Genomic DNA, 26,534 nt, shown 5'->3' on the forward strand with positions numbered 1-26,534 from the left:
CAAAAACACTAATGAGTTAGAGGCTACAATTGTTTTTGAACAAGTAATTGAAAATACAATGACCCAACAGCTGCTCATTATCTCTGCTGCGCCTTTTTTGTGTTTTTTGGGGGCCTTCCATACCAACTTTCTTTGGATTTGGCAATGCCCAAAATCAACCATTTCCACCTCATCTCAGTTAACTCTTTTTATCACTTGGTTTGTTGCAGGTTTATATTCTACTCTTTTATGATCAGCCAGTTTGCATCGGACCATGTGATGAGGTTCATCACAAAAATGACAGATTAATCATGGCAGGGCCCGATATATGAAGGCAAAACAGGAAGCATAGTAAAAGATTGCTTCCAAGACATTATGATCATGTTTGGCAACGATGAATTATTTTTCTATGGAAATTTTAGTTTATCAAGTGCTAGGGATGGCAACAGGGCAGGGCCGGATGTTGCCTTCCCCGTGCCCGCCTCAAGGGAAATCCCCCGTCGTCCCCGCTTCGGGGATGGCGGGGAAACCTGTCCCCGCCCCCGCACACTACAGGAAATAGTTCCCCACGGACAGCCCGTTCGATGCACATGGCAAAAAATAAATAATTCACTAAAATTTTGCCAATATGCGTAGGATATTGAAAGATAGAAACAATTTGCTAAAATCATGGGACATGGTGGAGATTTTTTTCTCCAATAAATAGAAACAATTTTGCTAATATACCTGGGATATTGAGTAATAGAAACAATTTTGCTAATATACCTGGGATATTGAGTAATAGAAACAATTTTGCTAAAAACGGTGAGATTTTTTCTACAATCCAAATATATCACCTTGTAGCAAGAGTTTTACATTTTTTGAGGAGGGATGCCATGTGGCACACCCACGTCGTCCAAGATTCTATTTTACATATATATATATTATATGAATTCTACTTTTTTTTAATCTAATCAAACAATTATTAGAAAAGAATCCAAAGATGTTTATGTAATTTTATAGACAAAGGACATGATAAAAGAAATGGCTCTGGGGAATTTAGGGGCGGGGCCAAAGCCATCCCCATCCCAGCTCCGGGGAAATTTTTTAATCCCGTCTCCGCTTAAATCGGGAATCTCCGCCACGCAGGGTGCGGGGCGGATCGTTTTCACAGGTCTAATTGCCAGCCCTATCAAATGGTGAGAGAGGACTAGCGAGGGTTGGAGACAGAGACGAAGAGACTTGAGATGGCACGACAAAGGACATGATAAGAAATGGCTAAAACGTAAGGAGAAGATAAATTATATTTTGATTGGAGTTTTTTTTTTCCTTATTTTTCAGCCTTTCCTCACTCATGTCCTCTCTACTCTCTACATCTCCCACCCTCTCTCTCCATTTGATAAACTAGAATTCCATGGGGAAAAAATTGTGGCAGCCAAAAATGGCCTAAAGGATTGATTGGAGAGGGAAAAAACAAAAATGAATTTGCATTCATATATATGAGAATTATACAGGAACAAGAAAAACCTTTCTTTTTCTTTTTTTTTGACATCTCTTGGGTAGGAACCCATGATTAATCTTTCATTTTTATTTCTTATTTGGGGATTTCAAATGAGAGGAACCCATGTGGATGCAAGGTGTAATGACCAAAGATACATAGCTCTGATTTTACATAAATAAATACATAGAAATTAGTAGAATCCCTCTTCTTCCTACTCATCCCAATCAACATCACGATCAACAGAAAAGTCAAAAAAATAGAGCAAGAAAACCATGACAAAGCAGCAAATAAACATGGGTATGGGACCAAAGATCCACAAAAATAAAGGGAAAGACAAGTACAAGGAAATCATTCCACATGACGAGAAATAACTCCCTCTATCCACAGCCCTCACCACATACTCATTGGGTCCTGATTTACTCTTTAATGGCACGTTAATTAGGATGCTTGCATGGCTATAAGACGCAACAGATTGCACGTTCATAAGAAAAGCTACCAAGAAGCACACCAAGATGGACAAGTACTTGATCGAAAATCCGAGCTCGCTAGTGTCCCCCAAAACCAATCTAAACCGTCCAATGTCATGACCGCCGTTCGTCATCAGAACCACGATCAATGAACTTAGCATTATAGCCGTTGATGCCAACAGGGTTGATGCCATTATGTTGTTTCTCAGAGTTTGTACTGCTAGAATCCCGTTCTTGTCCATGTCCTGTAACAATCAACACAAAAGAGAATCCATTGAAATGAAGAAAAGTGCCCCCAAAAAAATTAAGTAAAATCGCTTAAAACAAATTTTAAGCATAAATGATTAAATAACACCAACTCTATCAGCTTAAGCTCATGGAGTATTGATTGTTTCACTTGGTATCAGAGCTATTGCCTCACGGCAGGTCTTGAGTTCAAAACCCAACAACTCCTTCATATTAAAAACACACACGTGTAAGGCCAACCCAAAAAAAATAGAGGGGTTGCACGTGAAGGGGAGTGTTGAAGTATAAATGATTAAATAATACCTGCTCTATCAGCTTAAGCTTTTGGAGTAATTGATTGTTTCACAATGCCCATTTTTAAACTGAAAAGTGGGAGTAAAAATTTTTTTCGCCCATTTTACATCAAAGAAACGGAGCCTAAAGAAAAAAGTTGGAAAACACAAACGAGAATTTATTTTATGCCCATTTTACGTAATATAGTATGACTATGTCTAGGCGGGAGGCAATCAAAGAGGTTTCACTATAGGCGAAGATTATAGAATAAAAAGATATCCAAAAGGTTTGCGAAACCTACGTGATTTTTATTTTTGCACCCTTACTACATCATACGAGGAGCATAGGAATGAATTTACATGAAATAGATCGAGACATAAGACCCGGTTCATGTTGGATTCTGAGAAATGATTTCTAGTCAAAAAAATTGATTATTTGACTAAAAGTTTTGTTTAATTTTGGGTCAAATAATCAGTTTTGGAACCAAAATCGATTCTCAAAATCTAAAACCAAAAGGACCAACATATAATGCAAAGAGATAACTGACCTTCATCATACTTCTGACCCATAATTGCCTATTTTTGGCATTGTTACCCATAACAGTTTTTCTTGGATACTTGATCACATAGTACAAGAGCAATACATGGTAAGCCAGCATTAGAGTGAGGCCCATAGGAACCAAAGTATAATCAAGGATTTGTTTCTTCATCTTTGTTGCAAATGTCAAACATAACAAAAGAAAGTAGAAGAAGACAGAGAAGAGAAAGACTAAAATTCTCAGAGTGGTGGTCAAAAGGCCTAAAGTTCTCAAAGTTGTTTCTTCTTGTGTAGTACAAATTTCAACCATAATAAAAGGGGGGGAAGAAGAAAAAGAAGAGACGAAATAAAATTCTCACAAAGTTGGGGTGTGAAGGCTTAGTCTAAGTGTTGTTGTGCACGTAAGAGGGGGGAGGGGTTCTTCCCTTTTTGAAGGGAGAGGATAGCACTTTTGTCCCTGCCTACTTTGTTTTACCCATAACTGCAAAAAAAGTTTATCGAGAATTTGTCGACAACAAGTTATATGGTTATAAGTTGGGTTATTGGTTCCCTCACCACCTACCTTGTCTAGGCAATTTTTTCACTAAGTCATTTTGCTTCTCTTCTTTGTTGTGAGTTTGAGCCACCTAGTAGCTCAATTTGACTTATTTATTTAATTCACATGAGGTGGAACTTCTCTCGTAAAAGAGGCGCTGCAAAAGCGCTTTTGCACAATTGCTTACACTGCCAAAATGCACAGCACCAATGTGTGTGCGTGTGTGTGTGAGAGAGAGATATGGGATTTGCTAGGCAATTTTGCGGAAAGCCATTTTATGGCTCACTTTTTCAGGAGAGAGCATCTACACGTGCTTGCTTTTGAGCAGATTTTGTCTCATTCATTTAATGAATCTGAGGTGACTCTTCTCTCCTGCAAGAGGGAAGATTCACCTTATTACTGAATTTGCACTAGCATGTTTTAATAATCGCACAAACTTAGCTTTGTCTTTTCTTTTTTCTTTGACGGTTGTTTTAATAATAAAAGACATTATCAAAACGGGGGGAGATTGTGAGCCTATTAGTTCAACCCTCGGCAAACTTTTAGTCTTGTTTTGATGATTCCAAACACAAGTTGATTTCTTGTGTAATTTTAGTGTACTAATGTGTTTGTGTTTAACTTAAAGATTTTATCTAAGGAACTAAACCAAGGAGCATGGATCAATGGCATGGAGCAAGTTGAGGATCATGGAAGCCAAAGAGAAGTTGGAGATCCATGAAGAGGAGAAGAAGAAGAAGAATGATCTTAAAGATCAAAAGTCAAGTCTTTGTGTAATTAGAAAACCAACTTAAAGGGACTCAAAAGACACTTAAATAATTTAAATATGTCTAAGAAATAAAGAGGACCAAAAGCCCAAGGCCATGAGAAAAGATAAAAAAGGAAAAAGGCCAAATTTGCACTTGCTTAGTTGAACATTGGCCATTTTCTTATGGAAAATGGATCTAGGGAGTTTTTAAATAATTTTGAAATTATTTTTAACAAAAAGTATACTCCCTAAGATTTCCATATAGTATAAGAACATCAAATTCCAATAAGAAACGAGAGAGATATGAATTTTCTAAGTCAACTGCACAATCCATAATTTCTTAGATGGGCCTCCATGGGATTCCACAGAGCTCCGCAGGCTCCCATTAATCTCCGTTGGCAAGACTTGTCCAAAATAAAAATAAAAAAAGCCTAACGGCCAACACGGAGCTCCGCCGGTAGCCTCTGTATTAGCTGTCGGGAGCCCAATAACGCCTAGTTTTGGGCTCCCTGCCTATTTAAAGGAAACCTTAAGAAACGCTCTCGGAACTTACTTTGACATATTTTAGTGTGCTTAATATCCTTGTGCCTCTACTTGGTGATTATTTGAGGGATTAGTGCAGGATCACAATTCTAAATCTTTTTGTCATTCTTGTGAGAGCTTGTCTTCTTGTATTTTGTGAAGGCTTTGTTTATTTCTCATTGTATACGGTGGAGGGCACCCGGATGACCCTTGGAAGACAAGCTTGGGCCTAATGCTTGGGATGAGTATACAGGTATGGAGTCACCTCGGGAAGGAGCATGGTATAAGCTTGTAACGGTTTGGTTTTACCCATAAGAAGACCAGGTTTAGTGAAGCCACCAAGATCCTACTTTGGTGTAAGCTTGTATTGGTGGAGTGGATGTAGGTCCGGGTTTGGACAGAACCACTACAAAAAATTATTGGTACCCTTCTCCCACTTTCTATTTTGTCTTTCTTGTGCTTTTAATTGTTATTCTTCTAAGTTCTTAACTTACTATTTGTTCTTAGTTTAATTGAATCATTTTAACAGAGCAAAGTTTTTTGAAAAACCAATTCACGCGCCCCTCTTCAGTTGGCACATGGCCTAATAGGGTTTATTATCGAAACAAGGGGGTTCTAAATATCATTTTTGGGAGGGACCTGGAAGGATTGGTTGCCCCTCTAGCTTTCCTTATCTATCTCAAACGGGGCTGTAATGAGAGAAATTCCTTTTCCTTTAGGCCACGTTTGGTAGCCATGAATTTTTTGTTTTTTTTACATGAAATTTTAGTTTAGGGAACTGATTTCAACACTCCACTCTATTTATAAGATGCGCGAAAGCATCTTACCATTTAGTATTTAGAAGGCTTATAAAAGCTTTTTGAGAACTCTTTAAATACTACACGACAAGATACGTCACGCATCTTATAAAAACATAGCAACGTTTGTTTATCCGGTGGAGAAAGAGGGCTACGGAGAGTGGGAGATGAAGAGATTTGAGATAGCAGGACTGCTGAGATGGTAAGAAATGACTAAAAAGCAGGAGGGGAAAATAGTTTGTTTAGAGCTTTTCTTTTCCTTGTTTTCACCCTTTTCTTACTCTCTCATCACTCATGCCCTATCTGTTTTCTTTTCCTTGATATTAAGATTGGCTGTTTTTTTTACTACATTTGTTTTGAAGAATTAAGTTGTGATAGACGGTCGATTGTACTGTTAATTTGATAGGCGGGCCGTGGGCTGGGATGTGGGATCAAGACGATAGGGCATCTGGGTCCGAGGTTGGAGATGTAAATGATCATCCGACTGATTTGTATCGGACTAAATGGACGGCTGGAAATCAAAACACCTATCCATTAATTTAGGGTAAAAAATTAGGGGGTTGGAATAGTTGGTTGAATGGATTTTAAAGTACGACCAATCCATAGCAAAGGCCTAATAGATAAATGGTTTAGATCATTAGAACAAGCGGGGCCAATTTTTTTTCCTTGAAAATGTATTCTCATCCATCTTATATTAACCTCCCTCCATGTACGCCAAGTTTGAAATTCAGCAATTTAACTCTCCATGATTCGTAAGAAGTTAGGTACCTTCCCCAACATTTTAAAAGTAAGGGATTTGGCACATACCACATGTAGTATGGTAAATGAGGTCAGGGAATTTTATCCACCTAAGCTCTCACTCTATGATGGAAAAATTACTTGACTAAAAAAGAAGAAATACAAAAATTGACAAATGACAAAAGTATCCCTCCTCCCTCATGAAAAAGACAAAACTATCCATACCTCATGAATTAACCAAAACATCGACATCTCACAAATCAACCCCAAAATATCCCTTTCAACAAATAATCAAAATACCCTACCCAAAATTACCAAAATACCCTTATCTCTTGGAAAATGACAAAAGCACCCATAACTCATGAAAATAATCAAAATACACACCTCCTGAAAATTGAACAAACTATTCTTATCTCATCAAAATGACCAAAATACCCATATCTCAAGAAAAAAAAAAAAAAACCATCTTAGGAAAAATAACCAAATTACACCCATCTCGTAGAAAATGACCAAAACACTCCTACAGAAAATGATCAAAATGCCCATATTTCAAGAAACAAATGATATAAATCCCTACAACATATAAAATGACAAAACTATCCTTATCTAAAATGATTAAAATATCATCTCATTAAAATGACGAAAAAACTCCGACGGAAAATGATCAAAATGCCCATATTTCAAGAAAAAAATGATATAAATTCCTATATCTCATATAAAATGACAAAACTATCCTTATCTAAAATGATTAAAATATCATCTCATTAAAATCACGAAAAAATACATCTCATGAAAAAATAACATGTGCTCCCCTCTCACGAGAGATGCCATGGATCTTGTTGAGCATCATGTGGTGATCCACAATGTTCTAGTCCAACGCTGCTTATCAGTACATCGCTTTCCCATTGATACTCATAAAAAGAGAGAGTAAGAAAAGGAAACCCATTATTTTCTACTACTTTCTCACAGTTAAGGCAAGATATCACATAAAGTACTACTGCAAAATCAAAGGATACAGAGTAATTTTCATGCCAAAATTTTTCCATACTTGGTAGTGTACACAGAGAACGAATGGATGTTGTTGGAAAAAGAAAGGCGGAGTAGAAATGACGCACCGGGCCAGCTCCAGAGATGCGGCGGCAGTTCTCACATTGTGATTGAATGGTGGTTCGTAGACCGCATGTGCCAGCGACAATTTTCATAACACAAAATAATTATACACATTTGGAATAGAATACGTTTCCTAACATGGAAGAGACAGCCACAAGTTAAATTACAGCCCCAAAGCAACAGAAAATTCCTTACTGTATTGTGGTGACAAAATCTTGCAGAGAGCTTGAACCTGTTCCTTTGGAAGCCTTAAAACAGCATTTTGTGTTCCCAAGTCCACCACCATTGATATTTGCAACTCTTCTGTGTCTGTATCTTTTGAATAAACTCATTTCCTGCTAAGCAGTTGGGTGAAGAAAGAATGCATATGATTAGATGGTGAGGTCCTTAAATGTTTCTATGTTCCCATTCAGGGGTGAAACCCCAGATTTAGCCTCTTGATGGTTCATGCCCCCATTTTCAAGCGCGTTACATATCTTGTGATTGACAGAACCAGAGATAGCTGAGCTGCATAGACCTTCAAAGTATGTCGAAAAAGGAAAATATGCCGCACAACGCGCTTTCCATCCTGAAAAGCAAAACAGAAAGAGAGAAAAACAGATCAAGAAATATTAAGAACATAGTACAATGGTTATTCCTACGATTTTGGCATTTAGAAGTTCAATGTTGAGCCCTTGAATAGAGAAAAAAAAACAGAGAACATAACATATGAACAAGTTACAGGTAAAAATACAGGCAAGTATGTGCATAAGAAAGGCAAGCAAGCATGAATGCATTCTGAGATCCGCCAACCTTATTTGAATAATGAAGATTCTTATTTCTTTTTTATTTTGCGTTTTATGCCATTTGTTTCAGTTCATACATTGTGGTAGAAGTTTATTGGAACAATATATCCCTGGAAAATGAAGTGGACTGTTACCCTTGCTACCATATTTTGATAACTTTGTTTTATACTTTTCTGATTGGATGTTGATAGCATCATGAGCATTGTAACAGGCATGGAAAGCTAATTAAAAAGTGTAAAACAAAGCGAGCAGTGCCATTATCAAAATATGGTACTGTGGATGTCAGTGCCCAAAATGAATTTCCCAGCATTTGGTCAACACTCATTTTTGTGCAAATTCTTTTCCAGAATAAAAAATAAACTTTCCCTGTTTTCTAGGAAGAAAATTTCAAGCCATCTGAACCTGAATTTTATTTTGATGGACTATTTTTTCCATGGAATTTTTCTATAGAATTTTTTCCATACAAATTTTTATCCTACATCCAAATGGTTCCTGAAGGAAAGAAAAGAAATAGTATCTTCCAAAAAGACCACACCAGTACATTGCTAATACATGCACAAATCGATCCCCTATTTTATTTTTATTTTTATTTATTTTTTTGGGATGGTAGCAAGGTTTTCATTAAAGAAGAAACAGGTGACCAAGACAGTCAACACAAATCGATCCCTTGTTATAATAGGATAATTGATACTTGGGCTGTAAAAGGTTAAAGTGGAAAGCAGTGAATTGGTTGCTACAAATTGCAAATGTCTTGAGGTGGTACTTACGAGAAGCAGCATTTGGATCAACGAGCACAGTTCCAAGAAGTTTATGGACTGCAATACAGTCATTAAGTTTCCATTCCTTGACTGGTCCCAACGCGCCCTTTCTGGTTTGTACAACAAACATGGATCACATTAAATTTTCTTTTACAGAAAATAGATGTCAAAGAAATAATACATTTCAACCAATTAAGAAAAGGACAATGACCCAAAGACACGTTTATGTCAGGTTCATCCCAAACGTATGGAAACATTTGCACATGGTGAAATATTTTTAATCTTTTAAAAAACAGGTACAAATAACGAAATTTTAAGATGAAACTTTGGGAAATATTAAAAAAAAAAAAAAAAACAAATACATACTTAGGAACCATCACATGAGGAAGAAAGCCATCCATAATGGCTTAGTCACATCGAACACCTAATGATGTGTTTTCACACATGTTTGGAACATTAAAGTCAATAAGGAAGCAAACTGTAATAAAGAATAAGAAAGTATAATGACCAGTCTCCCTTCTAAAGACCACAACGCTATGTCAATACAACATAGAGTTACGAGGTATTATTGGTCCCATGCCGATACGACGCCCCATGCATAAGACACGGTTACTTTGTTGTGCAGTTCAATGATGTTGCCTACCAAGTGTCATTCTCTACATTTATGAAATGAAAGGAAATGAAAATAATATTTTTCCATTTTTTTGGTCCTTCCGATCATTTAAGTCAAATTTCAGGAATTTCAGCAAAATTTTGGGAATTTCGGTCGAATTTCATGGAAATAATTACATAAAAGAAAATCATGTAGATTTTGTTTCTGTGGAGATGGAAATGGAAACATTTCGGTCGTTTAGGGAAATTTAAAACCATGATATTGACACACTAAAGTAGGGGTATGTTTGTTATCTGATTGAAAATACAACAGTATTTTGTTCACAATATTTATAGTTTTTTTCTATGGTACCGAGCGTCTAAAGTACAGAAACTTGAGTTATTAATGTAGAATTTTAAACGTGCAAACAGGGGCTGCTAGGAAGAACCCTAGCACGTGTCTTTATAGAAGGTCTCTTGAGAAAGTATTACATTGACACAAGGTTGTTAGTTGAGTCTTCAATCAGCTTGATTGCTTCAGGCTTCTTTCCAGGTTCCAGAACATATAGCATTTCTGCAACTGCGGCTCTATGCATCAAGGAATCTTCACAATCCATCAAACCAGAGTCAGTAGTCGGCACCCCCAGGACACTAAGGACCTGATCCTTTCAGATTATGACAACCGATTGTCAGCCCTAAACCTATTATCGGACTCAAAATTACATTTAAATTTGAGCCCAATAAAAGGTTTAGGGCTGCAATCGGTTGTCATAATCTGAAAGAATCAGGATCTACACGATAAATGAATGTATGCATGAGTTCGGGAAGATACAAACCTTTGTGTTTCTCAAGAAAAGATTTGTTTGCTTCAATTAGAGACTTCTCGTGCAATTGGCTACAAAAAAAAAAAAAAAAAAAAGTGGAATGCATTTGAAGAATTCTAGAATGCTCAGGATTATGCTAAACAGTAACCGAGAAGTAGCCGTGCCATGACTACCTCAGACTAGACCGCTCTGCTTCTAAGACACTCCAAACGAGTTTCTCTGAATCAGTCACAGGAGTAGTGAAACTACTCACTTTATGAAAGAATCTTATCTGCAAAAAAGACGAGGTGATGAGAAAGATGAATTTGTTTAGTCCCAGAAAAATTTGAATGTAAAACCAATATGACATAATATCTTTTACCAAGACAATTCATAATGTCTGTTAGAGACAACAAATACTGAAAAGGAAAACATCAAAACAAAATAAAAGACGGGCAGTTCTATTTTACAATCGCTGTTGGATGAGATGACATACCAAGGAGCGATGGGAATCAGGGTTATCTCCATCCAGTTTAAGCAACTGCTTCAAAGCCTGAGGAAAAGAAAAAAGGTAAGCGGTGATTCGGAGTTCAACTAGCCTTACAAAGTAACAAAAGGATGGCATCACTTTTCAAAAAAAAAAAATGCTTTCATCATACAATTACGCGATCAAATCCTAACACCCATTTGGACGACCATCGGTCTGGATTGTCAACGGTAGGAGCTTAAAAATGGACGATGGGTAGGAAAATTATCAATGATCTAACAGCAAAAAAAAAATCTATCAGATGGCTAGGATGGTTCGATCATGATTTTGGGTCATCGGCAATCCAACATGTCATCCACTAGGTGGATATAGTCCACATTGTTGATTGGGCCATCTTGAGCAACTTGAACAAGATGTGAACCTTCGCATTTTAGTAATGGTAAGAAATTCCATACAGCCACACAAATTTCTAATCGCTTCTCTAAACACCAAATTGCCATATCTTTCTACGCTATTCATCCCCAAAATTGCCAAACACTCCTTACAAAGAGTGGCCAAAATTGCCATTTCTAATCACACTAGTGGCGCAGGGTGTCAGTTAACAATGAAATATAACTAATCAGTCCATTGTGGACATTTAGTCTGCTTCATTCAATTTCCCATTTAAAGAACCTTCCATTAAATTACCTGCAAGGCAAGTAAAATCCTCTGCTTTCTCATATTTAATTCAAACGAAAGTAAATGTGTTTCCAAGCACTCTGAGGAGTTCTTTTGAAGCAGCTTCAAGTACTTCGTACCTTCTGCTAATGGATCTTCAACCTGCACCAATGCATTCAACGCCACAAAACAAGCTATCACTTATTCTAATGCCCTTGACGGCTCCTTTGAGTAGTAATCTCAATAACATCAGCCACATTAATCACTTAAGAAGTAAAATATGGACTTCAGCAAATAATTTAAAATTTCGGCCGAAATCCCAAAATTTCAGATTTCGCAAAAGTACATAGATTTGGTGTCAGTCTGAATTTTGGCCGAAATTTCAGAATTTCGGCCGAAATTACCGTCATTTGTTTACTTTTTTTACATTTTTTTATAATTTCGGCCGAAATTTGGTTTTGGTTGTGGCTGAAACCGACACCAAAACCCGAAATTTAAAATCCTTGCTTCAGCAACAAGAAGATCTAAAATGCACCTGCAACAATTTCTCCCCATGAGGATCTAAATCAACTGGTTTGGCATGTTGACGCTTGCCAGTTTTGGATATACCAGCACTAGATTCTTCCTCATTTTTGTCTTCAGCCTCCTAGGAAAATGCAATACGTCATAACATAAACAATGAACGTAGAAAGGTAATTAAGAAAACTGCAGAAAGTAAAGTAAGATATACTTTCTTCGCACGAGCTTCTGCCTTTCTCTGTTTTTGTCTCAGTTTTTTTTTCTGAGATGGTGGCAGTCTAGACATCTCTTCATCTTCTTCAGTTGTTGATTTGGAAGGAGAATCATATAACCTTATATAGCATCTGCACCACAAAATATCATATGAAGTCATAACGAATACAAGTCGGAACTGGATGATTTCTAATGTTTAGATATAGCATAGAAAATCCCAAAGGAATACAGTTAACAAACAGAACTGCTCTAAAGAATGAAGGAAATAATAATTTCTCCAACAAGTGAACAATGAAGTAGCACGTCAAAAAAAAGAGTCCAGAGAAAACAAGGCCTAAATCATTAGCAACCCTAGTGGTCACCTTTATGGCTATGAAGGGTGGACTCAAACTCGATAGAGAACACCTGATAACTGGAGATAAAATAGATAACACCTGATAACAGGAGATAAAATAAATTATTCCATCAAAGATGGAACATTATCAGAAGAAAGGCCCAGTATCGTGACTATTTTGAAGAATGGTGGGGAAAATTGTCTTTCAACAAGGATCTGTGGATTGCAATCACTAACTAAAACTCGGAAATAAGGTTCCCCCTGCAAAGCAGCACCCAAGACCGACCTAGAAAAGAATCAATAGAGACAAGTAAAGAGACATGCACAGTCACTCACTAGATGTAGTCCAAGGAGATATACACAACAGCGAGGGCCTTAAATTTTGATTGGAAGGTGATACAGTTACTTATAAAACAATGAGAAGATCGCATGATGAGAAATTTTTAAAAAGGCAAATTATTTAAACATAATACCCCCCCAAAAAAAAAAAAAAAAACAAAAAAACAAAACAAAACACCGGGAACCCACCAGACCCTGGTATGGTAAAATTGAACTTCGATAGATCAAGCCTTGGTAATCCTAGCTTGGTGGGGGTTGGATAAAATTGAACTTCGATAGATCGAGCCTTGGTAATCCTGGCTTGGTCGGGGTTGGAGGACTCTAGGGACGATGATGGAGCCACTAGATGGTCCTTCTGAGGTCCGATTGAGATCGAGGATTCTAACAAAGTACAAGTTAAAGCAGTGTTGCAAGGAATCAGGATAATTAATAGTGACTTATCTAGAGAGGAGAAGCCCTCATCCTTAGAGGTAAGCGGGCCTAATTGAGGAGATTCGGGAGATCGGCCAATAGCAAGGCAGACCACTGGACTAGTTCTAGGGTGGACAGAGCTCGTTTAGAGATTTTTTATTTTCCACCTGCTTGATTTTATCCCTATTGTAGCGCGTTGGCGCCTCTTGTTTCTTTCTCTTTTGTGTTTCCTTGTTTTGACCATCTCAGTGGCAGCTTTCTTTTTTCATAAAAATTAACTTTCTTCGAAGAAAAAGGATTTGAACTCCATAAAGATACATTATTGATCCACAAGTAAAAGAATTAAGCTTAATCATATAAAGTTATAAACATTTCTGGTAGGATGAAATTTAATCACAGGATCTGAAAAATGATAATGAAAATAAATGTTTTGATATCATTCAAAAAAAAAAAAAATGGATGTTTTGATTAAGCAAGAAATCTCAGACATGAACTTAATCAATCAAATATCGCATTAGTCACTGGCATTGCAAGAACAAAAGATTTTACCTGATAGCTCCAGCTGCTGCCTTATGAAAGTACGCATGTGAATGTAAGCGATCTTGAAATTTTAGCATTTCAACATAGGCACGCAAAGTCATTTTCCTTAAGCAATAAGAGTGGAAGTCGAATTGATCCTCCGTCATATCTGCATAGTGCTTCTCAACAGCCAAGAATTTTTTCAAAGCCCGGCCCAGATCACCTTGTCGAAAGTAACTTTCACCAGATGCAAGTTCATACCTTCTCAGAATGAAAGGATGAGAAAACCAGAAGAATTAGAAAGAGGAGTCACAATACCATTTGTACATAACTCAGTGACCAAAAAGGTAACGAGGACACACCACATGCATTGCATATCATGCAGGTTATTGTGCTGGTCCCCATCCTTTGTGAATAAGACAGCTGTCTTCTCCGCTAATCCCACCTTTCAAAAACAGAAGAGTTACAAGAAATTCGCTTCTACAATACAAGTATTTCCCAACAAAATGGCGACGTTATAAACAGAGAGAGAGAGAGAGAGAGAGAGAGAGACTAAACATGAGAATACTTGCAGAAAACAATTTTGATTTAAATAGCATATTCACGTGAAGAAAAAGAAGAGAAAAATGAAAAATCCAACAGTCTATATACCTGATCAGCCTGAAGCATCCGCTTAACACATTCACTATTTATGAAGCGATCTGCAAGATCCATTGACCTAGCTTCATCTGCCATCGCAGCAGCTGCTGCCAAGTCACCTGCGTGTTTCAATATTCTGCCCTGTGATTAAGAGGACATGTGTCAGCAACATGCCAAAACAACAGCATAAAGTATGAACTTAATAAAGTATGAATTTTTATTTATTTATTTATTTTGAATTATTTTGAACTTGATAAAGTGTGAATATGCATTGACAAGCAAAAATAATAATAATAATAATAATAATAATAAGCCATTCTATAATCTCAAATAAGGGGTGGCCCAGTGCACGAGGCTCCCGCCACTGCAGGGTCTGGGGAGGGTAGATGTACGCAGCCTAACCCCTGCTTTGCAGAGAGGCTGTTTCCGTGACTTGAACCCGTGACCACCAGGTCACAATGGAGCAGAAAGGAAAATAAAAAACCAAACAGAAAGGTAATGAAAATTTTATGACAAAAATGAAATATCACAGTTCATGTAGAGCTTTCTACATTCGAAAAAGTTAGCCATTAATTTTCTGACGTTCATGATTGTATAATTCTCTATGAAAGCATTTACTTACAAATAACTTAAATGCGCATTTGGATAAGGTATCAGAACAAATATTTCAATCTCATCTCTGATTGAAAGATGCACACCACTGATTCAATATTGAGCAAAATCAAAACGGATCCACCAATATAGGATGAATAGACAGCAAAAGCCAATTTCAGCCAAGTAAAAAGAAAGATGAGAAAGCTCCTATGAGCAACGTAGTAATAAACAGCAGATCCCCACATGAAGCTTTATTGGCCAGGCAATGAGGATAGCTCATGGCACATGATTAGATTCTTGTAGGTCTCATTCAAAATTAGCAATCAGAGATATTTCAACAAGAGTTTCAAGTTTTAGGGTATTCATTACCGAGTTTTGGTACTGCCACTCTCACCACTGCCCACCCTGCCAACACCCGACCTCAGTACACATGACACGTGTGTATGATTAGGTAGGTTAATCCGGTTGACTATCCCACCACCACATATGGAAATTGCCAGTCCCAATCAAAACAGATCATAGGCCCCACCCCACCAACACCCGACCTCAGTACACATGACACGTGTGTATGATTCGGGCGGTTAATCCGGTTGACTATCCCACGACCACGTATGGAAATTGCCAGTCCCAATCAAAACAGAGCATCATAGCACCTCGATCAATATGATGGTTTCTTGAGGTGCTATCCCCAAATCATGGACTGCAGATTTGGAGACGTAGATCAACATAATGGAATCTATGTTCATATGTATGATTCGGAGTCAATGGTCAACCGTTCTCGGGATGGTTAAAAAGGTCTTTTGCAGACACCAGAAGAATTCATGGTGGACCACCCCAAAAGTAGCATGTTGACATATTTGGAATAAAAAAAAACCTTGCAAATCTTGTAAGAGAAGGAAATCCAGGTAGGTCAAATTTAAAATTATTTCAGGGAGAGTTTCGTGTTTTAGAGCAATTCTTTAGCGAGTTTTGGTATTGTCAATCCCACTACCCTTTTTTGGGCATTTGTTCAAGTTGTGAAGATGTCTTGCATTCTGACATTTTACAGGACCCTGATTTCTTGTTTCCTTCTTGTTCTCCTTTTGTTGTTTTTACAGTTGTAGATTGTAACTTTTGTTGTTTTGAGACACTCTCAGTCTCCCTGTTTTTGTTTTAATCCATCTACCATTCAAAAAAAATATGTGGGAAGTGAACCAAATAAATATGCCAAATATTAGCTCCTTTTAAGGACAAGCAATAAATATACCAAAACTCACAAGCTTGAAAATGAAAACCAATCACAATAGGAAAGTATCTTTTACTGCCAAAAGAATTAGAAAAACATGTCAATTTCCCTAAACAAGTTATCAGTAATATAGTTATTAACAATGTTATGGACAAATCTAAATATCATAGCACTTCAAAGAGGCACATCACGTATAGGTAGATGTCATAAACAAACCTTCACAGAGTAAAGATCAATCACAGTAGGAGTATGCTCAATAGCTTCATCAATTTTAACAAGGCCTAGATCATACTGCCCTCTTCTATCATAATGCTGCATCAAGATAAACTCCGTAAGCAATGTCATTAAAAGAGATACAACTAAAGAAAATAAAAAATAAATAAACCAAGATGCTTAAGCCAGAACCTGGGCCAACAAAAACAAAGTCCACATAAGCGTTGAAGGAGGCTCTTTCGTTGCACTGTAACTCAAATGAATACATGTACATGTTAGCAAAAAGAATATGGCACTTCACCATCAAAAACTGCATATCACAAATAACCAACCATCAAATACCATGTACAGTTAGCCAAAACAAGTGAAAAGAATGCATGATTCTCAAAGGAATAAAAGTTCAGTCTATTGTTATAAAGTGTACATCATGGCTCAAAAATATAGCACAGTTGATTCACATCCACTTAGGAAGTCATTCTAAGACAAGTATCACTTAAGCACCAGACGTCTACCTCAAAAGAGGAAACTTTGATACAGCACTCAACAGAACTTGAACGAGAAAATATTAATTACCTTAAATATAATTATAACCAACTCGATTGGACGAAGTAGCTTGTTTCTATTCGATCATTGGCAAAAAAAAATTTATTGAAGGAAAAGGAAAAACTAAAAAGAATGAGTTACATAGGGGGGCAATAACCAACTCTTATCTCGTGCCCACATCCATGCCAAAAGAGTTCCCTACAATTGGCTTCACCAAAATGTATTAAAAATATGTGGCCTTTTAAAGGAATTCTCTTAATATACTTAGCTTAGCTACCATTGTGATTGACGTAGGCTATCTGGGGAAGATATTAACAAGGAAATATGGGTTCGTATTTGCTTTTATTGCTACTCAGTTTTATGCAGGACCACTCCATCATAGTCGCTTTAGACATTTTTGCAGTAGTTATAATATAAGATAATGGCAGTAGCACTAAAGATGCATTGGAACATAAGTATGGACTGGCAAACGTTATTACTGGTTAATGTATAACTCAAGTGGCTGAAATTAATTTCTGTCCATATATAATATTTTGGTCTCCCTTTCTCAAGAAAGATTTGCAAAATGTTTAAATAGTTTTTTCATAAATAAAAAAATATTAAATAGCCTTCGGATCAACATGAGGATCCCGGTTTGGAATCTAAGGGGTTTGGGAAGCCTCGACAAAATGACCCAAGTGAAGCAGTTAATATTAAAAAATAATCTGAACTCGTATGTATTCAAGAAACTAAGTTGAACAATATGAGCAAAGAAGTAATAAAGGAGTTGGGATGCCGGTCCAGCTGAGACTTTGTGACGATCAATGCAGTTGGAAAAACCGCTGCAGGGGTCCTAGTTACCAGGGATTATGCATAACTCTATCGGGAGGTACTCAGTATAGATAGTTGTGAAGAAGACTTCAGACAGTTTCTTATGGACTTTCACGGGTGTTTATAGGCCAATACTAAGAGCCGATCGGAGGTTGTTGTGGGAGGAGTTGGATAATGCCAGGAATAGGCGGCCTCTTCCCATTGTGCATAACGGGGTGACTTCAATGTGACAAGACTGGTTGAGGAAAGAGCGGAGTGCAGCAGAGCGAGACACTGTATGAGGGCATTTTTGGATTTCATAAGCAGAAAAATGCCAGGAATAGGTGGCTTAGTATACTTGGTCGAGAAGTTCTAATCAGAGCCGGATTGACAGAGTCCTCATCTTATCTGCCCTGACTAGCTTTCCCTTTTTCCTGGTGTTTGCCAGGTGGCCTTGCCTAACACATTCTCGGACCATTGCCCTCTTCTCCCCTAGATCCTAGAGGACCCAGACTGCAGTCATGGGTCATATTCCATTCTGATTTGAGTTGGCATGGTTTGAAATCTCTAAGATGGAAGAGAGACTTGGAGGTTTGTTAAATGAGGTGACAGTAACAAAACTGCATATTAATAGAGAGCTCAGTGTGGAGAAAGAAACTATATTGAAGAATATTGTAGAATTTAATTTGAGCCTATACTCATCAGAAAAAGATACTAGACCCAAACTTGTAGGTGTGCCCTTTAGGAGGCTAGAGAAAAGTGGCAGCTTCCCTAGAGAAACCATTTGATGAAGAACACGTAAGAGTGAGTCTCTATGCCTTAGGCGGAGATAGAGCACCTGGACAGGATGGCTTTTGTTTGGCATTCTTCCGAAATTGTTGGGATTACAGTAAAGATGATCTCATTAAGTACTTTCAGGAATGTCTATAAAGGCCTAGAGTTAGACAAAGGAATTGAGGCAACCTTCATTGTGCTCACTCCAAAGGTGACAGGAACAGTAAGTGTAGCAGATTTTCCACCAATTAGCCTTGTTGGTTGCTCATATAAGCTACTAACTAACTGGCATAACTGGCAGAATGGTTGAAGAAAATGTTACCTACGGTCATCTCTAGCAATCAATCAGCCTTCGTCTAGGTAAGACAAATTCTAGAATCTAAACAGTGTTTTGATTTCTAATGAGGTAGTCAACTGCTACTTCAAACATGGAGATAGGGGCATCATATGCAAATTGGATAGGAAAAAGCTTATGACCGAGTGGAATAGGATTGTTTGGATTAACTCTTTAAGGAGAATGGACTTTGGGAGTACGTGGTGTGCTTGAATGTTGAGATGTGTAATTTTGGCTTGGTTCTCAATCTTGGTCAATGGGTCACCAAATGGTTTCTTGAAGTCATCTAGAGGTCTTAGGCAGGGCGACCCACTCTCCCCCTTCTTGTTCTTGATAGTAGCGGGGACCCCTGAGTAAGATGATCGAAAAGGAAAAAACCACAGGCTGATCGAAGGCTTCAGAGTAGGCAACCAACAGTTAGAGGTCTCCCAACTTCAATTTGCTAATGGCACCCTAGGGTTCAATGTTCTCGGGGTAGGTAAGGTACTAAAGCTAAAAGCTATCCTTAGGTGTTAAGAGATGGTGATTGGTAAGAGGTTAAAACTTTGGCAAATCAAGGATCCTCAGAATTCATCTCCCTGCTCAGGAGGTTGAGGGATTTGCAAGGCCTCCTTGGATCACGTACTGTGGATAAGTTTTTGACGAAGTACTTAGGCCTCCCATTGAGCATGGGAAGGCCGCAAAAGATGGAATGGGATCTGATAGTGGAAAGGGTGGAGAAAAGATAGGACACGTAGAAACGGAATTTGGATTCGCGTGGTGGGTTAGCCGCGCGGGGGGGGGCGGGGCATTGTGCAGTAGAAAAGAATCCTTCTATTAGTCCAGGCCTTTTTTTAAATGGTTAGTCCAGGCCTTTATTTATTGAATCAAACGAAAGAGAATAAAGTAGAAAAGTATAGGTGGAGATATTGGAAAATTTAAATCAAATATACTACTTCAACAATGAGGGAACATATGATGTATAAGGACAGGTTTATATCACAGAACAGTGTGTTACTGTCAGCATAAATTGCAATTTCAGTTAATAAATAAAAATAGAAACTGACTTCTTAAACTACTCCGCCAGCAGCACTATCACGCTTGCAGTCCTTTCATTGATATAATTTGATGAAATGCCTAAGTATAAGCATATAAGCATACACATGCCTATTCAGAAACCAATACACCAAAATCTTATTATACATATGAATGCAAGAATACAAACCTACACATGCATAGCCATATAAGCACAGATTATTGGTGTATATCAGCACAAATGTGCAAGGAGGTGAACAAACTCACCAGAATACATGCAAACACATTCAAAGGCAAACAAACAAGCACATGGCCTCATGTACAGACACAAAAACTTCATAAATGTTAATTTGTAAACATGTGTCCATATACGCCACAAAAGAAAACTCATACTACAGCATGTTTCGAATGAAAAGAATCAATAGTACCAAATTATGGCGAAAATGTTAATATATTTGCATAAACAGTATAGCCCAGATAAACAAGTCCATGACTTTCAACATTGTGCAAGATCTGAAAAGTTACAAATCCCTCATTTACCTCCCAGGAAATCCTCCAGTGGTACAAATTGAATCTTTCAGCTGAAGAATCAATTGTTCTAGAATGTCTGCCTGTTTAGATATACAACATTAAAAAATACACAAGTAGTAACTATTCCATCCAAACAACTACATGTATGCTAGAGTTCTTCAAAAGATGAATCTAATCTAAACTCCATAAATCACCAAAGAGTGAAATAAAGTACACTCACTAACCTTGTCAGGAAGATCATACAGAGGACTGAGATCAGAGAATAATGACGGAACTCCCTACATGCACAGGAAGATGAGAAAATTATGTTAGTTTCACAAGATATTTGTAGAAGAATTTCTTCTTCATCTCCGAAATCAGTGACAGAAATAAGAAGCTAGAGTAACAACATGAAATGAATAAAAACGATAGTGTAATGCATGCATTATGATCTTTACACTAATGTATAATCACTTAGAATAGTGTTTTAGCTAAGAACAATGAACATCACCTTGGTTAATAGCGGCCTAATATAGCCATCGGCAGCCTCTCGGAATTTTTCACCTTGTAGAAAATCAAGCGGTATACGCTGAGCAGAAAAGAAAAGCAAACCTCAGAAACAATTATGTGAATTTCATAAAAATTAGCTAGCTGGTTACCCATATGCAAAATTCTATAACAATAATACATAATAAACAGAAGAAGTTATAGCTAGCATTTCTTGAGCTCCATATTATATGTCCACCATTTTCATATGTTTCCATATGGTTTCATGATTTTACAGAATTTCCACAGGAATTTCCATCCGAAACCGACATGTTTCAATTTCCTTCACGACCAAAACACGTTCAGAAAACGAAACCTGAAACCTATTTTTTGAATGGTAATGAATCATAATAAGAAACACGGCTGAGGAGGTCAGCTATAAAGAAAAGGAAGAAAGCAAAGAGGAAATCACAGGCTAAAGAAATACAAACATCTATCATGAGGAAAGAAAGTCAAAAAGTGCTACCGCCCTTCTCGCTACCCCTTGACCAATCTATCCACATTCGAATTTACCGATATTTTCACGTGATGGAAAGATACTCATGATTCCCCTACTCGGTCCATGATCTCGTCAAACCACCTCGCAAATCTCCAAGGGGGGCAACAGTACCTTTTAACCATCTAATTACATTGAGGAAGTCTCCCTCCACTATCACCCTCGTCAAGTCAGGCTCCTCAATCAACTTGATACCCAGGAGAACCGATCTGACCTCCGCTTCATTAGAGTCTGCAATCCCAAAAGTCCCGAGAAGGCCCACAGCGTAGCACCCTCTGCATCTCTAAGAAGGCCGTCCACCCTAAAAGACCAGGGTTTCCCAGGCTCGATGCCTCAAAATTTAGCTTGAGGAAACCTGGAGGGGGAGGAGACCAACTTTGGATCACTTGCTTTGCTCTATCCAAGCGCCGCCTAAACACGTCGAATAGAAATTTCAAACGTTTCATTTGATTTTCTGAATCAAGCCTTCTTTGTTCAGCCAATAAAGCAAACCGTGCCAAAGGTCGTATGTAGAAACAAATCTAAATGAGGGAAGAACCTTGACCCAGGATATCGTCAAAGCAATCACCTTAGTGAAAATGAAATAAGGACATTTTGCAACACCCATGAAGATTCTAGCATTTCTTTCTTTCCACAGGGTCCAACTCACCGCTAACAATACCACATTCCATAACATGTCACCTCTCTTCTTCCATGGGGCAAACGACCAAGTATCCAACAAAAGATCCAAGTGAGCTGGGAATACCCAAGAAATGCCAAACCGAATTAAAATTCTACTCCAGACTTCTCGAGCAATCTTGCAGTGTAGGAGCAAGTGATCCACTATTTCACCGGCTTCTATACAAGAAGCACAGTGGTCTACTATCAACATTTGGCGGCTTCACAGGTGGTTGACTATTAAAATTTTGTCTAGGGCAGCCGTCCAACCAAAAGCGCGCACCCTTGGGGGTGTCGGGATGCACCACACTTTAGCTGTCAGCAGGGAAGTCGAGCAAGATGAGAGTCGATGATAGAATGATTTGACACAGAAGACCCTTGAAGTGCACTAAATCTAAACTCTCTTGTATGCCCCCGAGCATCTAATGAACTGCTCATCCACAACCTCCAAAAACTGAGCTACCCTATCGAGCTCCCTGTTAAAAAAATTCTTCTAAACTGCAAATCCCAAAATATGCTGACTTCCCCACGAGATATTCAATCCTTCAACCACATTTCCTTCTTCTTAGACACTGCAAAGAGATTGGGAAAGATGACACTGAGGGCCTCATCAGCACACCATTTATCCTTAAAGAGAATGGGAAAGGTGACACTGAGGGCCTCATCACCACACCATTTATCCTTCCAAAATTTCATTCCATGTCTTGAGCATGGTTTTAAATTTCAGTTTCGGCTAAAATGACTTATTCGAAACCGAAATTTCAGCTGAAATTTGGTATTAACGCTTCAAATCCCTGATTTTTTGGGACGAAATTTCGATTGAAATTGCCGAAATTTAGGTAATTTCGATCGAAATTCTTTGACGGGATAAAAAATTAATATTTTATTATAAATTTCGGTTTCGGTGCTCACAGAAATCCAAAATTTTGGACTTCGGTCGAAATTTAAAACCATGGTCCTGAGTACACCTTGTGTATTACTATGCGTGAAAAAGAGGATGGTTTGGGTTGAGGGCATTTTGGATAATTGACAGAAAAGAAATCTTTAAATGTAAATAAGACGAACAAAGAGCAGGTGGAACCGCAAGAGAAGAGGCTGAATATCATTTCCTTGTAGGGCATATTTATCATGTGTCTCATCCTAACTACCACTAATAATTTAAAGATAACATACATAGAAAAGGAATCTAAAAACTACTTAACTTCCTATTTTTTTAGCAACGATTACGGGGTTAATAAGACATTGTTGAATAAGAATTAATTAACATTCTCATACTTCGTTTCCCAAAACCATCTTCCTGCCTAGTTTGCATCATCATTTTAAATTACATAGCCTTTTATATGACTAAAGACCTGGAAGAAGGTTTACCATAAAGACAACATACATAGAAAAGGAATATAAAAACTACTGGACTTCCTATTTTTAGCAATGATTATGGAACTAATAAGACAATGCTGAATACAAATTAATTAACTTTTTTTTTTTAAAGATCGCCAATTTTATTGAAAAAAAAAAGACCGAGATGGCCAAGATACAGGGTGGAGGAACCAAGAAAATAAAGAAAGATACAAGACTACAAGAGGCAACAAAGTAAAGTCACGGAGGGAGAGAATCAAACAATGCCAATGACTCTTTCGACACTCCTTCCCTAGCTAGCCTATCGGCCACCTCGTTTGCCGACCGACGAATATGCTTGAACTCTAGCGATAATGGTCTCATCCAATCAAACATTTCATCAAAAAGCCTATCAAATCCCCACGGGTGATTCTGTATTCCTTTTAGCCACTTAATACCATACAAAGAGTCCCTTTCAACTACCATGTTATCCACTTTATTCGTAGCCAATAGTTTTAAGCCCTGATGATTGCGCAAACCTCGGCCTCCATAGCATCCACCTCTCCGATGTGGCCCGCGAAAGCCCACAGAACTTCCCCTTGGTCATTTCTTAATACCTTGTTTCCCAAAACCATCTTATTGCCTAGTTTGCATCTTCCTCATTTTAAATTACATAGCTTTTTAAATGACTAAAGAACTTGAAGAAGGTTTACCATAATCATCAGCGTGAAAATAATTCTTTAATTGAATACTTAAACTCACAACTTGAATTGAAAACTATTGATACAGAAACAAGCATGTAGAGGTCTTGTACAGAACATGATGCTCCAAATTAGTTGCAATGAGCAAAATAAAAGATGAACGTGAATTTGGAAGAAATCAATGTACCTTCACAGCAGATGACCAGTTATATTGCGTCCTAAGAGATTTGTACAACACATCTAACCGATCAACTTCTTCAGGTGAGTACCGACCATTCTCTGAATATAGCCCTAGACATTTTTGCAGGCCTTCATAATATCTGAATGCAACAAAAGCAACCCAGAAAATAAAATAAGTGAGCCTTCAAAGCATTTGAAGCACAATCCAAGATATCTTTTGTGCACTTGCCAAATGTGAAATGCAATACATTAGCACCAAATAATGAATGCCTAAGCACCCCACTTACAAACTTACGAGATGATGGGCATTTCCTTGCACGGTCTAAAAAGACTTATTAACACATTTCGATTGAAAAGGCAGAGCAATACAAATATAGAAAAACAAACAAAATACACGAATTGCATATCATTACTTTAACGCCAAAAGATCGAGAACGTGTAGCACATTTTCTTCAAGACTTGTGTATAGATATCCTCGCCCAGACCTCTCACCTTCGGTTATGGCTACAAAGAAAATGTTTTAATCCTAATTCCTCTATAAGGACTTAAAGCCTTCACTCCCCATCTAATAGAAACAAAAGAAATTGAGGGAGGTTGATAAGGTTATCATGTGGGTGAAAAGATGGTATAAGTATCCATGGAGAGTGGCCAATAATATTAAGAAGATCGTAGAGGGTTGTGAAGTGTTCCAGTTATCTTTTCATGATATTCACCCGAGGGGTGAATGAGGTAGCAAATTCCAACAAAAAATAAGGGAGTGTTAGGACATAAGATCCATATTCGCTCCCAATTCCTTTACTCTGACGTATTTCCACCATAGTTTATGTATCTTTACTTCACCGCGGACATACCCTATCTTGAATCCTATTTGTACATGCACTTTCCTTCATTAAGTTCATTATTTAGAAAGAAAAAAACCACCGCTCTTGAGTCTTGAGGTATTATATATATATAATACCAACTTCTGATTGTGCAAACAAGTAATGAGACATCAAAAGGACAAAACTTAATAGAAAGGTTCCAAATAAAGTACCAATGTCGCGCCATTATTTTAACACAATGGCTATTCTGAGCCAATCTACAAGATGCTCGTAACTAACATCAAGATAAATCTAAAAAATTTACCTGTAATTGTCGGGGATCATAGAGAGCAAGGACCTATATATTTTCTCTCCTTCTTCAAAACGACGAAGCTTCGCTAGTAAAGAAACTTGTTGTTCCTTGTACGCCAATTTATCTACCTGGACAAGACATTGATGACAAACAGGATAATATAATAAGTAAGAAAGTTGAAGGCATTAACTCCTTTTCTACAGCTTAGCAAGTTGAATAAAATACTCTTACAATTTTAGCGTCTTTCTTGTACAATTCCTCAAGTGCTCTCTCAAGAAATCCGTATTCTTCTAATAAAGAAATCTGAAAAAAAAAATCATAAGTAAATATATAAAACAAGGCCTACGAGTCAATCCATATAACCCATATCAACATATTCAATTTTTTTAATGGTACCATATCAACATAATTAATTACACTTGTCTTTAAACTGATACAAGTAAAGCATCCTCTGCTACAAGGACACAAACAAAAAGGAAAAGGAAAAGGAAAGAAAGACACCTAGATATAGATAATGCAAATTGGAAAGAAATAAGGGTTATAGATAATTTCACGTGAAGGGATGGAGCCAAAAAATTAAGAAAAAAGCACAAAGAGTGTTTTATCATGAGAATAAGAATGCATTCCCAATGTGAAAGATCTCCAAAATATATATCACTTGAAACCATATAAGAATAAAAAAATTGATGTCAAGAAGACAAGCAGGCCTAAGTTCAAACAAGGAAAAAAAAAGTCAATAGTCCCTCTATGAGCGAAAAGCACGCTAGTCTAAAGTATAGTAAAAATGAGGGCACCATATCCTACAAGTAGTCAGTCACTTTACTGTAGCAGCTCAACTTTCTATTACAAGAAACAATCATATGTTTTAATCTTCCCCAACCTAAGAATAGCCGGAACCTTCAAAGTTCAAACCTAGAGAATTTGATTAATAGATAAGGGAATATAGCTAGAGTACTCTTGATCCCTACCAATTTTACTTCTGTGTTTTTTGACAATTGCAAGAAGAATTAGTTGATATGACCTGTA

At 37.5% G+C, this 26,534-nt stretch overlaps 2 protein-coding genes across 2 annotated transcripts in view; both read right to left on the reverse strand.

Annotated features, from left to right (window-relative positions):
* Nucleotides 1–1,598: 1,598 nt before the first annotated feature.
* Nucleotides 1,599–3,369, reverse strand: LOC143858780 (uncharacterized). The gene is made up of 2 exons (XM_077369496.1): nt 2,993–3,369; nt 1,599–2,171 (listed from the first exon to the last, which is right to left on the reverse strand). Exons 1-2 carry the CDS (start codon nt 3,290–3,292, stop codon nt 1,671–1,673), a joined length of 801 nt encoding a protein of 266 aa, XP_077225611.1. The 5' UTR covers nt 3,293–3,369; the 3' UTR covers nt 1,599–1,670.
* Nucleotides 3,370–7,054: 3,685 nt separating this feature from the next.
* The window catches only part of LOC143858539 (N-terminal acetyltransferase A complex auxiliary subunit NAA15-like), a 29,327-nt gene continuing 9,847 nt past the window's right edge, over nt 7,055–26,534 (reverse strand). Inside the window, exons 7-26 of the mRNA XM_077369189.1 lie at nt 25,740–25,811; nt 25,521–25,636; nt 24,403–24,535; nt 20,992–21,069; nt 20,726–20,779; nt 20,511–20,581; nt 16,709–16,763; nt 16,520–16,615; nt 14,497–14,625; nt 14,208–14,290; nt 13,876–14,106; nt 12,241–12,373; nt 12,046–12,156; nt 11,541–11,672; nt 10,863–10,919; nt 10,561–10,658; nt 10,400–10,458; nt 10,056–10,167; nt 8,982–9,082; nt 7,055–7,997 (exon numbers count right to left, since the gene is read on the reverse strand). Coding sequence (XP_077225304.1) covers nt 7,801–7,997; nt 8,982–9,082; nt 10,056–10,167; nt 10,400–10,458; nt 10,561–10,658; nt 10,863–10,919; nt 11,541–11,672; nt 12,046–12,156; nt 12,241–12,373; nt 13,876–14,106; nt 14,208–14,290; nt 14,497–14,625; nt 16,520–16,615; nt 16,709–16,763; nt 20,511–20,581; nt 20,726–20,779; nt 20,992–21,069; nt 24,403–24,535; nt 25,521–25,636; nt 25,740–25,811 — 2,118 coding nt within the window. The 3' untranslated portion in view covers nt 7,055–7,800. The remainder of the gene's footprint in view (nt 7,998–8,981; nt 9,083–10,055; nt 10,168–10,399; nt 10,459–10,560; nt 10,659–10,862; nt 10,920–11,540; nt 11,673–12,045; nt 12,157–12,240; nt 12,374–13,875; nt 14,107–14,207; nt 14,291–14,496; nt 14,626–16,519; nt 16,616–16,708; nt 16,764–20,510; nt 20,582–20,725; nt 20,780–20,991; nt 21,070–24,402; nt 24,536–25,520; nt 25,637–25,739; nt 25,812–26,534) is intronic.

The sequence above is a fragment of the Tasmannia lanceolata genome, unplaced genomic scaffold (genome assembly GCF_043159265.1).
Source record: "Tasmannia lanceolata isolate RefF3 unplaced genomic scaffold, GAP_Taslan_0.1 ptg000026l, whole genome shotgun sequence".
Taxonomy (NCBI): domain Eukaryota; kingdom Viridiplantae; phylum Streptophyta; class Magnoliopsida; order Canellales; family Winteraceae; genus Tasmannia; species Tasmannia lanceolata.

Coding starts and splice junctions, on each gene's coding strand:
- LOC143858780 (XM_077369496.1), bottom strand. CDS start 3,292: ATGGTTGAAATTTGTACTACACAAGAAGAAACAACTTTGAGAACTTTA. Junction 2,172..2,992: donor GGGTCAGAAGTATGATGAAG/GTCAGTTATCTC, acceptor TGATTGTTACAG/GACATGGACAAGAACGGGAT.